At 36.9% G+C, this 13,265-nt stretch overlaps 1 protein-coding gene across 1 annotated transcript; it reads left to right on the top strand.

The window, feature by feature from the left end:
* Nucleotides 1-216: 216 nt before the first annotated feature.
* whd (carnitine O-palmitoyltransferase whd) lies at nt 217-12,108 on the top strand (the record flags this gene model as incomplete). Its single annotated transcript, XM_076194245.1, is given in 2 exon segments — nt 217-426; nt 8,725-12,108. Coding segments are annotated over 2 exon segments (291 nt in total), but the record flags the coding sequence as incomplete, so codon positions are not given.
* Between the last annotated feature and the right edge of the window lie 1,157 nt (nt 12,109-13,265).

The raw sequence follows: 13,265 nt of genomic DNA on the forward strand, positions 1-13,265 counted from the left end.
TTCTTGATTAATTTTTGTATGATTTAATTTCCTTGTAGTTCATACAATTTGAAATTATTGATTACAACATAGATCTTAGTCCTTCTGAGTTATGAATACTTCGTTTACTCGTTTATCTATTTTAAATTTAAATTTTTTTTTTTTTTTTTTTTTTTTTTTTTTTTTTTCTCTCTCTCTCTCCAAGATATTGAAAATTTAAACCTTTATTCCATTTAGGAGGTGCTGTCTGAGCCCTGGCGTTTAAGCACATCCCAGACACCTCATGGCCAGACAACAAAGATGGACTTGGCGAAAAACCCAGAGTGCATAAGTGCAGGTGGTGGGTTTGGTCCTGTAGCTGATGATGGATATGGAGTCTCCTATATTATTGCAGGAGAAGACACACTTTTCTTCCACATCTCTAGCAAAATAAGTTCTCCAGAAACTGTAAGTGTATAAGTATGATTGTTTAATTATTGGAAATCAGTCTCATTGGAAGAAAGTATTGACAGTAGTCTTCTGTCCTTCCCATAGATCTCTGTTGGAAGAAACTTTGGACTGTTGTGTTGTATTAGTGTGAAACTGTTTTTATGTCTTTGGCTGAAAGTATTAAGGAGAGGGAAGCTCTCAATGTGATAAGGTAGAAGAAATATATTTCAAGTTGATAGAGAAATGCTTTGGAGGAGCTCTGGAGACCAAGTGTCGTCCTCGTAGAGCTACACATCTACGTAGAAGTGAGGAGGTTGATGGGTTTCAAAACTGGGCAACAGGGAGATGATTCTGCCATCCATCTAGCAGAACTACCACCATTAGGTGCCTGTCATTGGTCCCCATGAATTGTTTATACATCATAAAGAAGTTTTCTCTGTTGTCTGAATCTAGTGCTTGACCTAAATAGATGGGAAAGCCATGATTGGTACCTACAGTACATGTGGTGTTCTTGTGAGATGGATTTTAGAATAATCTCTCCGCTGTCTACCTTAGAAATTCATCCCTAAATGCACACTTCTCATCAACCACCTTCTTCACTTCATCATCCCACCATTCACTACCGTAGACTTATACATACAAAATACATACATATACCAAGGCTTTTTCCCCCTTACAAGGGGGGTAACCAAAAAGAAAAAGGCATAAAATCATTCCCACCCATTCCATCCCTGAATACACTCCACACCCCTCCACCCTCCCTCTTATCTTAGCACCTCCTGAATGACGGGTCATCCCTGCACCTTGTCCACTGCCCTGGGTCAGAAGCAGTGTCGCAAGACACAGCACATCCACAGCAAGGCCGCTTCATTAAATCGGCGACCTTCTCTCCGTCCCTCCATTACATAAAAGGAGAAGACGGGGAGAAATCCCTTCGGGCTGCGTCAAATTTTGCTCACACATACTACCTCACCCCCCATCCACCCGCCCATTCCACCTCATGCAATCACATCATCCATATACAACCATTCTCCATTCACCCCTGTAGACTTATGTGGAAATACTATTAAAGTTATGGGAGACATGAATGCACATTATTGGAACTTTCACTTCAGAACATAACACCAAAGCACTCAATTACACTGTCACTTCACGTAGTGCTCCCTGTGTAACTCTAAGACAGCGGTAGACCACGACAGGCCTAGCTAGCTTGTGGTCTTTCTCCACAGCTCAAGCAACACAGATGCCTCGGAATGGACAGACTGCACGGCAACAATCACAGAATGACGCTGGACTTCTTTTAAGGAATACATGAATAGCAACCATCATTGCCACTACAATGAATGATAAATTGGAAGTTGTAGATATGATGACTGACAGAAACAGATATTATGGAAATATGTGAAACCAGAATTCTTGGAGGGAACAAAAGTAATTCACAACAGTTACCAGCTAATTTACAAAGGAATGGATGGTAAAAGAAAATATGGTGTAGCCTTTATCTTACCACCAACCATTGCAGTGCAAGAAGAGAAAATATTAAATTAATGAAAGAACTCTACCATAAATATACCAAAGGCATCATCAATCATCATCACAAGGGAGGTAGCCAAAAAACAAATTATAGACTGGTATCCCTTACAAGCACGATTGCAAAGGTATGCAAAAAAGTTATTAAAAATAAATGGATTAAACACTTGGAAGAGAATAATATACTAAAACCTAGACAATTTGAATTTAGAAGTGGAAGATCATGTACAACAAACATAGTACACTTTTACTCAAGATTAATAGAAATAGTACAAGAAAGAGATGGATGGGCAGATTGTGCTTTCTTGGACTTAGAAAAGGCTTTTGCAAGGTACCACATAAAAAGCTACCAAGAAAAATTGAAACAATAGGTGGAATACAAGGAAAATTATTGGAATGGATGAAACATTTCTTGAATGGAAGAAAAATGATGGTGGTTCTTAGAGACAAGAACTCAAATTAGGAAGATATGATAAGCGGAGTCCCCCAAGGCTCTGTATTGGCTCCAATAATGTTTGCTATTTATATAAATGACATGGATGAAGACGTAGAATTTTATATGAACTTCTTTGCAGATGATGCGAAATTATTAAAGAGAATAAGTACAGAGGAAGATTGCAAATCTTTTCAAGAAGACCTGGACAAAGTCTGGAAATGGAGTCAAAAGAGCGAAGTGAATTTTAACATTAAGAAATGCAGTATAATGGAATTTGGAAAAAGCAAAAATAGAATCTTGGGTAAATATAAAATTGGTACAAAGGAAGTAAAAAAGTTAACAAGTCAACAAATTAGAGAAACTTTTAACTTGTTAAGATCAGTGAAAGTGGCCTTTGACTACATGGATGAAGAGATGGTAAAGAAAATACAAGTTATATTGGTAAGACCAAAATTGGAATACACAGTATCTCTATGGACACCTAGTACAAAAAAAAAAAAAAAAAATAGAGAACTAGAAAGAATTCAAAGAGCAATGACAAAGATGGCACCTACAATTTGCAATTTGACATATGAACAAAGATTGGACAAAGTAGATTTACCAACCCTTGCACAAAGAAGAGAAAGAGGTAATTTGATAACCATTTACATAATTATGAAAGGGATGGAAATTCTTGATGGGGATGACCTACTAAAATGGGACAGAAGAGCTACAAGAGGACATGAGAAGAAACTAAAGAAGGACAGTTACAGAAGAAATCTGAAAAAGAATAGCTTTCCACACAGTAATAGATATCTGGAACAAAATGAAAGAGGAAACAGTGAGTGCCAAAACTATACATGGCTTTAAGAAATAACTGGGTGTGGAAAGATACAACAGCGAGTCACTACAAGCATAGCTCTCCTCCCACAAGATACAACTAGGTAAATACACAGCCTTCAGTACATACAGTGAATTTTTTACAAGGATGTTTTTAACAGTACCTTTATTCTTAAATACATACATATACCATAGGCTTTTTCCCCCTTACATGGGAGGTAGCCAAAAAACAATGGCATAAAAACCATTCCCTCCCATTCCATCCCTAATACACTCCACTCCCCTCCACCCTCTATCCTCCCTCTTATCTTGTGTCAAGACGGGTCATCCCTGCATCTTGTCCACTGCCCTGGGTCAGAAGCAATGTCGCAAAACACCACATCCACAGCAAGGCCGCTTCATTAAAATGGGCGACCCCCTCTCTCTGTCACCCCATGCAGAAAAGGAGGAGACGGGAAGAAATCCCTTTGGGCTGTGTCAAACTTTTCTCACACATACTACCTCATCCCCCATCCCCCACCCATTCCATCTCATGCATCACAACATCATCCATATACAACCATTCTCCATTCACCCCTGTCTTCTGTCCTCTCCTGTCCTTTCTCAACAGACATCCCCCACTTCCCCAAGGCCCCTTTTACCCCATCCATCCATCTCATCCTAGGTCGCCCCCTCATGTTCACTCCCTCCACTTCAACCTTCCACACCTCTTTTACTAGTCTTTCTTCACTCATTCTTTCCATGTGTCCAAACCATCCCAACACTCTTTCATCCACCCTATCTCCCAACTCCCTTACCACCCCCATTCTCCTCCTCACCTCCTCATTTCTCACTCTTTCCAGCCTAATAACCCCTGTCATACTTCTCAGACACCTCATCTCAAACACATTCAAACTCCTTCTCTCTTCCTCTCTCATGTTCCATGTTTCTGCCCCATACAGTGCTATTGGCACAATCTTTCATACAACCTCCTCTTAGCATCCATTCCCAAATATCTATTTCTCATTACACTTTTTAATTCCCCAAGACATTTACTCGCTTCTCTCAATCTACATTCTACCTCTACCACCACTCCTCCCTTTCCTGCCACATCCACACCCAAGTATCTAGTACTATCCACTTCCTCCAGTCTCTCTCTCTTCATGCTCACTTCCAGTCTGCTGCCACTCTCACCCCTTGTACATCTCTTCACCTTACTTTTACCCACATTTAACTTCAATTTCAATCTTTCACACACTCTCCCAAACTCTGTCACTAACTTCCTCAATCCCTTCTCTGATCCTGCTACAAGCGCAGTGCCAGCAAACAACAGCTGGCTTATCTCCCACTTTTCTCTTTTTTCTTTAACCATCTCCAATCCCTGACCCACCACCTTTGCATTTACCTCTCGCACCACCCCATCCATGTATAAGTTGAACAGCCAGGGTGACATAACACATCCCTGATGAATTCCCACCTTTACCTCAAACCACTCACTCCATTTTTAATCCTGACACACACTCTACTACTCTCGTAAAAACTCTTGACTGCTCCTAAAAGCTTTCATCCTATCCTGTATATCTGCAAAACCTCCCACAGTGCCTTCCTGTCTACCCTGTCATAAGCCTTTTCCAGATCCATAAAAGCCCAAAAAACATCCATACCTTTTCCTATAGCTTTCTCGCATATGTCTTACCACAAAAATCTGATCTACGCAACCTCTACCTGTCCTAAATCCACACTGTTCCTCACCAATTACTCCCTCTGTTCCTCTCCTAATCCTCTCAATCAAGGTCCTCCCATAAGCCTTCCCAACTACACTTAACAAGCTAATCCCTCTAAAACTACTACAATCACACTTGTCCCCTTTTCCCTTGTAAAGTGGAACTATACAGTCACTCCTCCAGTCCTCCAGCACTCTACCCTCTCTTAAACAAACATTAAATAACCTCACCAGCCAGTCCACCATCACTGTACCTCCTTTTTTCAGACATTCTGCATGGCATCCATCCAGACCAGGTGCCTTACCTGCTTTCATCATCTTAACAACTGCCTTCACCTCATCCTTCCTTATTTCTCCTCCATTTTCCTCATTCATCACGGTCATTTTCTTAGCACTTCCCACTGCAACTACCTTTCCCTCCCTATCCTCTTTCACATTTATATACCACATTTATATTAAATTCCTAGAGAATTTTTGGTAGTCTTACCATACTCTCATGAAAAAATACCAAGAGGTTCTTTTTACAAAACAGCTGTGTCCCCTTTTCACTGTTGTGGTAAGACTTGATGGCCATATTGTGGGATCAGTCTATGAAATGCTTCAGATATTTCAGATCTGATGCTATGCTATATATCTTGCTCAGCTCATCATTCAGAAATTCAGGACTGCAGATTCTGTATGCTCTGAGGAACATAGAACTGAAAACAGAAAGCTTAGTTTTTTCATGATGAGCCAAGTAGTAATGAACATAAGACAGAATATTAGTATGTTTTCCACTTCTATTTCTGTCTCAGTGGTATATTTGATGAATGGGACCAAATCATTCAACTTGGTAAGGAAAGAGTTTAAATTGTGATCAACCAGCCATATCACAAAATATCATCCACATGTCGCTTTTACACCACTTTATGGGAAAGAATCTTGGACAATAATTCTCTCAAAGAATTCCATGTATAAGTTGCCAAGTAATGGAGATAATGGATTCCCCATTGACATTCAAAATGTTTGTAGTTTCCATCATTAAAAATTAATTTTGCATTAACAATACACAACTTGGTCAACTCAATAATGGTTTTGGCTGGTAGTGGCATATCATGTTTAGGTACAATAATTAATTCAAAACTGGAACAGAAGTGAAGAGAGAAGTAATGTCATAACTAACAAACCAAAAATAGTTAATGGCTAGTTCATTAAGCGTACTAATGAGGTGCTCACTATTTTTGACATGTGAATAGGAAATGATACCTCCCAAAGGGTTCAAAATAGAAACAAGCCATTTTGAAATTTGGTAAGTAATGGACCTGGTGGAAGGATGGGTCTAACAGGATAACCAGGCATGTGAGTTTTAATCAACTCATACATGTATGGCAAAGAAGGGGATATAGTAGAAAGTTTGATTAATTGGCCATATCCTTTCAAAAACTTTTTATACTACAATTAAAATCACTGTTCACAAACTGTAAAGGATTCTTACTGAGTTTTGTATAGGTTTCAGAATTTCATATAAAGGGTTGTGTGTATTTACCTAGTTGTATTTTACGGGAAGGGGAGCTATGCTCGTGGTGACCCGTTTTTGTATCTCGCAAGATCAAGTTTGTTCTTAAATTCTTGTATTGTGTTTGCACACACTATTTTTTCATCCAATTTGTTCCATATATCTATCACTCTGTGTAGGAAGCTGTTCTTTTTCAGGTCTCTGTAGTTGTCCTTTTTGGGTTTAATTGCATGTCCTCATTCATCACGGTCATTTTCTTAGCACTTCCCACTGCAACTACCTTTCCCTCCCTATCCTCTCTATCAAGGCCTTCTTTTCCTTTCATAATTCTGTAGATGGTTAGTAGGTCCCCTCATTCTCTTCTTTGTTCCAGGGTCGGCAATTCCAGTTTGGCCAGTCTTTGTTCATATGTCAGGTTTGAAAGTGTTGGGGCCATCTTTGTCATTGCTCTTTGTATTCTTTTTAATTTTCTTATATTTTTTGTACTGGGTGGCCATATCAGCACTGCATATTCTAGTTTTGGCCTTATCAGTGTTTGTAATATTTTCTTAATCATTTCCTTATCCAGGTATTTAAAGGCCACCTTTATTGATCTCAACAAATTGTATGTTTCTCCAACTATTTTATTCATATCTGGCGACATGTCTTTGGTGATGATTACTCCTAGGTCCCTTTCAGAATTTACTTTCTTTACTTCTTTTCTGTCAATTTTATACTGTCCTGATATTCTCTTCTTGCTTTTCTCAAATTCGATTATACTGCATTTCTTGATGTTAGAATTCTACTTCCCATCACTGAGACTTTGTTCAGATCACTCTGTAATGAGTCACAGTCTATTTCGGAGTTTATTCTCTTTAATAACTTTGCATCATCCGCAAAAAAGTTCATGTAACATTCAATACTTTTGTCCATGTCATTCACATATATAGCAAACATTATTGGAGCTAGTACTGATCCCTGTGGGACACCACTACTCATTTCTTCCCATTTTGAATATTTGTCTCTGAGCACTACTCTCATTTTTCTTCCATGTAGGAAATCATCCAATTCAATAGTTTTCCATTTATGCCTCCTATTATTTCCAGTTTATATAGTAATTTTGTGTGGTACCTTATCAAATCCTATCTTGAATAGAAACAAATCAAATTAGTGGTACATGATCTTCCCTGTCTGAATCCAAATCGCCCTGGGTTCTGTACATTGTTCTCCAGATATTTTGATCATCTTTCTATGATGATTCTCTCACAAATTTTAACTATTGCACTCGTTAGGAACACTGGCCTATAATTTTGTATATTTTTCCTCTTAGTTCATCTATACATTCCTTTAGAATCCAGTTTGCAACTCTGTCCAGGCCATGTGATTTGTTGTTATCAAGGTTTAATATTTGATTCCTTATTTCATTCTGAGTAATGTTTAATTTCTTCATTGGAGGAAATCTTACTTCATTCCTTTGATCACAGTTGTGTAGATTTTCATTTTCTTTGGTGAATACAGATTTGGAACATTTGTTCATAATATCTGCCATTTCTACATCTGTATATTCTCTGTTACCTTGATGTAGTTTAAGTATTTCCTTTTTATTGTGTGTGTGTGTGTGTGTATATGTATATATATATATATATGTGTAATAAAACCATTTGGAAGATAAAATGAAAGGTGACCGAATGTTTTCGTCTAATAAATACATTTTCCTTTGAAAATGTGTTAGATAGACGAAAACGTTCAATCACCTTTCATTTCATCTTCCAAGTGGTTTTATTACACATTTTGTGAATCGCATGTTTTTGTGATTTATTCACACACACACAACATATATATATATATATATATATATATATATATATATATAATATATATATATATATATATATATATAATATATATATATATATATATATATATATATATATATATGTATATATATATATATATATATATATATATATATATATATAATGCATGTATATATATAATATATATATATATATATATATATATATATATATATATATATATATATATATATATATATAATGCATGTATGTATAAAGTTGGGCCCAGTCTGGAGACCAAGTTTCAGCTCCATAGGGCTGTACTGTACTTCCAGATGGACATAAAGGTGTTGATGGGTTTTGAAGATATGTAGTTGTGAGATGACTTTCTGAAATCCATCTCATTGAATTTGGTTCAGATACCCAATACTATTCCCTGAGGAAGCAATAATTATTATTGTTATTACTGTAGAATTATGTTCTTACCAGTGTTTATTATATTCAATTCACTTCAATAGAGAAGTAGTTGTTATATTACTTTTGTATTGTCTTCCCACAGAACTCTCAACGATTTGCTCGACAAATTGAGAAGTCCCTTGCCGACATCCAAGAGATGTTTCAGTCTCAAGAAAAGAAATGAAGCTGTGGTTTAATAAACACAAATTACATGTTAGCAAAAATTAGTTGAGAATTACCTAAAACAATGTTAACACAGATGTCAGAGCATATATTGTATTTGGAAACCAGAGTACAGTAGATAAATGTTGTTTTACTTTTTCTCTTGGAATGTATTTCATTGGTGACAAATAAAATTTTTATCCTTGAGGACAATATTGCATCAGAGAGATGTAGTTATATAGGTGATAAAGGAAATTTTTTAAGGAGGCTAGTAGAAAGGCATAATAGTAGAAGTTGAAAGTGATCAGCATTCTCTTTTAAAGGAAGATTAAAATCTTCAGTCACTGTTGGGTTGTTCCATCATGGAAAGTGTGAGAATGATGATGTAGCCTGCTGTAATATGATATTGGAGTACATTGTAGCTTCCTTTTGGGAAATCATTACTCTACAGTGACTTCAAGTGAAGTATGTTAATTCTCATTAACTACTTGCTTGTGTGCTGGTCTTGCATTCACTTAATTGTAGGTTCGAGTCCTACATTCTTTTTCTGATTCCCAGCAGTGACTTGCCCCAACAGTCCAAGCACATAGGGCAAAGATGAGGCTTTAGTTGCAGCTATGTGCCTCCTGGCATAGACTCCTCATCACCTTCAATACAGAATTTTACCCAGGAGTGTTGACTACAAACCATTGTCTACACTCTTGGTGAAATTACATCAGTATAGAAATGTGTTCTCTGTAATAAATGGTCCTCCATATAAATGTATATATATATGTTTAATCTTTGTTGATGAATGGTGAAAAGAATTTTATTGGAACTGATAAAACAGGCATATTCTGAAATACTTTTATTACTGTTGAATTGTTATACTGCAGATTGCCCAAGTAGAATGTAGTATATGACTATGTCAAAGGACCATTAGTATATACATGTACCATATTTACTGGCCTATAACACGCACACATGTTTAAAATGCATCCCTGTTTTACAATGATTTAAAAATGTAATAATTTTATTGCAGTAGAATTTTTTTTAAAGCAGTTCTTCATGGAACTTGTATTTTGTGCATGTAGATAGCATACTCATTGTATGTACAGACTTAACCAATTTAGTTACTGTCTTGTAATAAAGTAATGGTTGCTAGTGCCCTAGAATACCTCTGGTACTTTTGTCATGTTCAATTGCATACTTTTTTAATTCGAAACCTAGGGGACTATGATGAAAAGTGATCAGGTGGTAGAATGGTAGCCTTTTGTTTTGAAGTGGTGATTGTTCATTTGATTTATTTGCTTACATACATACATAGATATAACAAGGGCTTTTTTCCCACTTACAAAGGAGGTAGCCAAAGTCAAAGGCATAAATCCACTCCCACCTATTTCATCCTCACATACTCCACTCCTATTCACCACCCCTCCCTCCTTACTTCATTTAGTTGGAGGTAAACTAGAGTGAGGGAAGCAAATAGTATGAAAAGTGTCATGAGCAATAAGTATCAAGGAATGGACTCAAATGGAAGACTATATGAAGGGGTGATTTGGCCAATGGCACTGTATGGGGCAGAGACTTGTAAAGATGGCAGAAATAAGAAATTTAAATGTATTTGAGACGAGTTTGAGAAATATGATAGGCAAGCATGGGTCGAAAGGGAGCTAGCAGATAAGGGATCAAGGGATGCGGGGATGGTTTGAGTGAAAAGAATGAGTAAAGAAAGACTAGCAAAAAAGTGTGGAAAGCAGAGGTGGATGAAGTAAACTTGAGGGAAAGACTGAGAATGGGATGAAAGGGGCATGTGTGTTGATCAGGGAAGAGATAGGTTTGAGTGGAGAATGGTTGTGAATGGATGATCAACTGACATGATGAGGCCCTTGCCTTTTCTATTTACTCATAAGGGAATGAAGAGGGAGGGTTCCCATACAGTACTACCTCTCATTAATGGATGTTAATTAGCTGTGTTTGAGGTGTTTTTGGTGCTGTTGTTTAGTGCGTGCAATCACTATGCCACCCAAGAACCACTCCAAATAAACAAATTATTCACATCAATGGACACCGTTACCCCCCTTTTAGTCCATTAATGAGAGGTAGTACTGTATAGATAAAGTGGTGGGAGTAAACCAGCTGTGATTCTTGTGCCCCACTGAGGAGGTGCCATGTCTTGCTGCATTGTTTCTAACCCAGGAATGAGGGTGTGGGGTGATATGGCCCATCATCCACAAGGAGCTAAGAAATTTTTGAAAGTGAAAGAAATGGGTGAAGGGTTGGTACATGCTATGGTTTGTTACCTTGTAAATGGGAAGAATCCTTTGGATATATAGAGGGAATAAATTATCATAATTATTATTATTATTGTTATTTTTGCTATACTGTACCAAACTCTTATATTTTTTGTTTAAGTAAACATTGGCTGGGAAGGACTTGGTTGTAATTTGGAAACCCCCCTCCTTCTCAGTTTCTGGATGTAGCTCCAATTTGGGTTGATAGCTCCCAGCTAAATGTAAACTCCCATAGCTTTGTCATGATGTAGTGTGTTGCCTTGCATGACCACCAGGGCACAGTACTCAGGTTGTTTAGTTTCTTGTCTACTCAACACAAATGGCATACTGATGTTTGAATTTTAAGAATTTTAGTCTTTGTAGGTACATTTCTGATTTAGATAGTATAAAAATATGTTATAGTGTACATAGTTGTTGAATAACATAAAAGTTATATAACATGGATTATTTATACCAGTGAGTCGTTATTGTACAATGTCAGTAATTCTGCTATATGTATGCGAACATTTTGTTTTTTCACTTACACTAAACTGTCTCTAATTTGAACCTGTATCATTAGAACTTAAGATATCACCTGTTTCAGGCCCAGTTTGAATTTTTCAACAACTTTTTATAATTTGAACTGAAGTTTGAATTATCCAGGGCATGCTGGTGCAAGTCTGACATCTCCCATGCAGTAATGTCACTCCGTAGGATTTTGCAGCCCAAATTCTCATAATTTTTTCAAGCCACTGTCATCATCAACTTCCACGAGGAAGCACACATTGTCAGAGCTGTAGCATCTTCCACCTCCTCTTTGCCATCCATTTTGTCAGCCAACCTCCACATTACCTCTGACACTGCAGACATCTCAAGCACTAAAGACTTTACCTTAGAAATGCTCGGAGTGGCACCAGACTTGCTGGAAAATGCTATATGTGACACCTGAGTGCTTAATGTCCAGTAGCACACATGTACAGCTAGTAATAAGATGTTTTTGTGAACTGTTTTGATATAGTTCTGGGTACATTTTTACAAACATGGAATTTAGAAATAAAATTTACAGTGTCTAATAGCGTTTGATATGATTACAATGATGCTTATACTAGTTTCTACCAAAAACCAATGGTTATAAAGGGCATATAAAAACATGTAAAGAGCAAGTGAATATTAAGTAGAAATACAACCATAAATGAAGGGAGAAGGAATATAAAATTTTGAAATACCCAGCCAATATTGGATCATGAAAATGGGTGGATAGAGTTGACTGTGAAGTACTATATTACTTTATTAAAAGCATTCTCTAGGTTTAAGGTACATACAGTCCACCCACCCCTCTCTTGCAGCACATCAATCACTCAAGGTTCAACACACAGGAAGGATCCCCCAAAATGAAAGAAATAATGGTGACACAGAAAGAGATAAGGGACCAAATAAAGAAACTTGATGTCAGAAAGTCACATGGCCTAGACGGAATAGCAAACTGGATACTAAAAGAATACATAGACGAGCTCATGGACAAAATATACAAGATAATTGACTTCTCACTCAGAGAAGGAAAAGTACCACAAGACTGAAAAAGTGTTAATATTGCACCAATATATAAGGGAGGAGACAAAGAAAATCCAACAAATTATAGACCAGTATCCCTAACAAGCACAGTTTCTCAAATATGCAGAAGAGTTATTAAAAACAAATGGACTAAACACTTGGAAAAAAACAAAATATTAAACCCCAGCCAATTTGGATTTAGAAGTGGAAGATCATGTACTACAAATTTAATATGCTTTTACTCAAGATTGTTAGACATAATACAAGAAAGAGATGGCTGGGCAGATTGTGCCTTCCTGGACCTACAAAAGGCTTTCGACAAAGTACCGCACAAAAAACTACTAAGAAAAATTGAACTAATAGGTTGAATACACGGAAAATTATTGGAATGGATGGGAGACTTCTTGAAAGGAAGAAAAATGAGAGTGATACTTAGAGAAAAGAACTCGAAATGGGTAGACATGATAAGTTGAGTACCCCGAGGCTCTGTATTGGCTCCAGTAATGTTTGCTATAATATAAATGACATGGATGAAGGAATTAAATGATACATAAACTTCTTTTCAGATGATACAAAACTACTGAAGAAAGTGAGTAATGATGAAAACTGTAAATCTTTTCAAGGAGATCTGGACAAAGTCTGGAATTGGAGTAAAAAGAATGAAGTGAATTTCAACATT

The sequence above is a fragment of the Oratosquilla oratoria genome, chromosome 12 (assembly GCF_046742065.1).
Source record: "Oratosquilla oratoria isolate Oo_2021 chromosome 12, ASM4674206v1, whole genome shotgun sequence".
NCBI classification, from domain to species: domain Eukaryota; kingdom Metazoa; phylum Arthropoda; class Malacostraca; order Stomatopoda; family Squillidae; genus Oratosquilla; species Oratosquilla oratoria.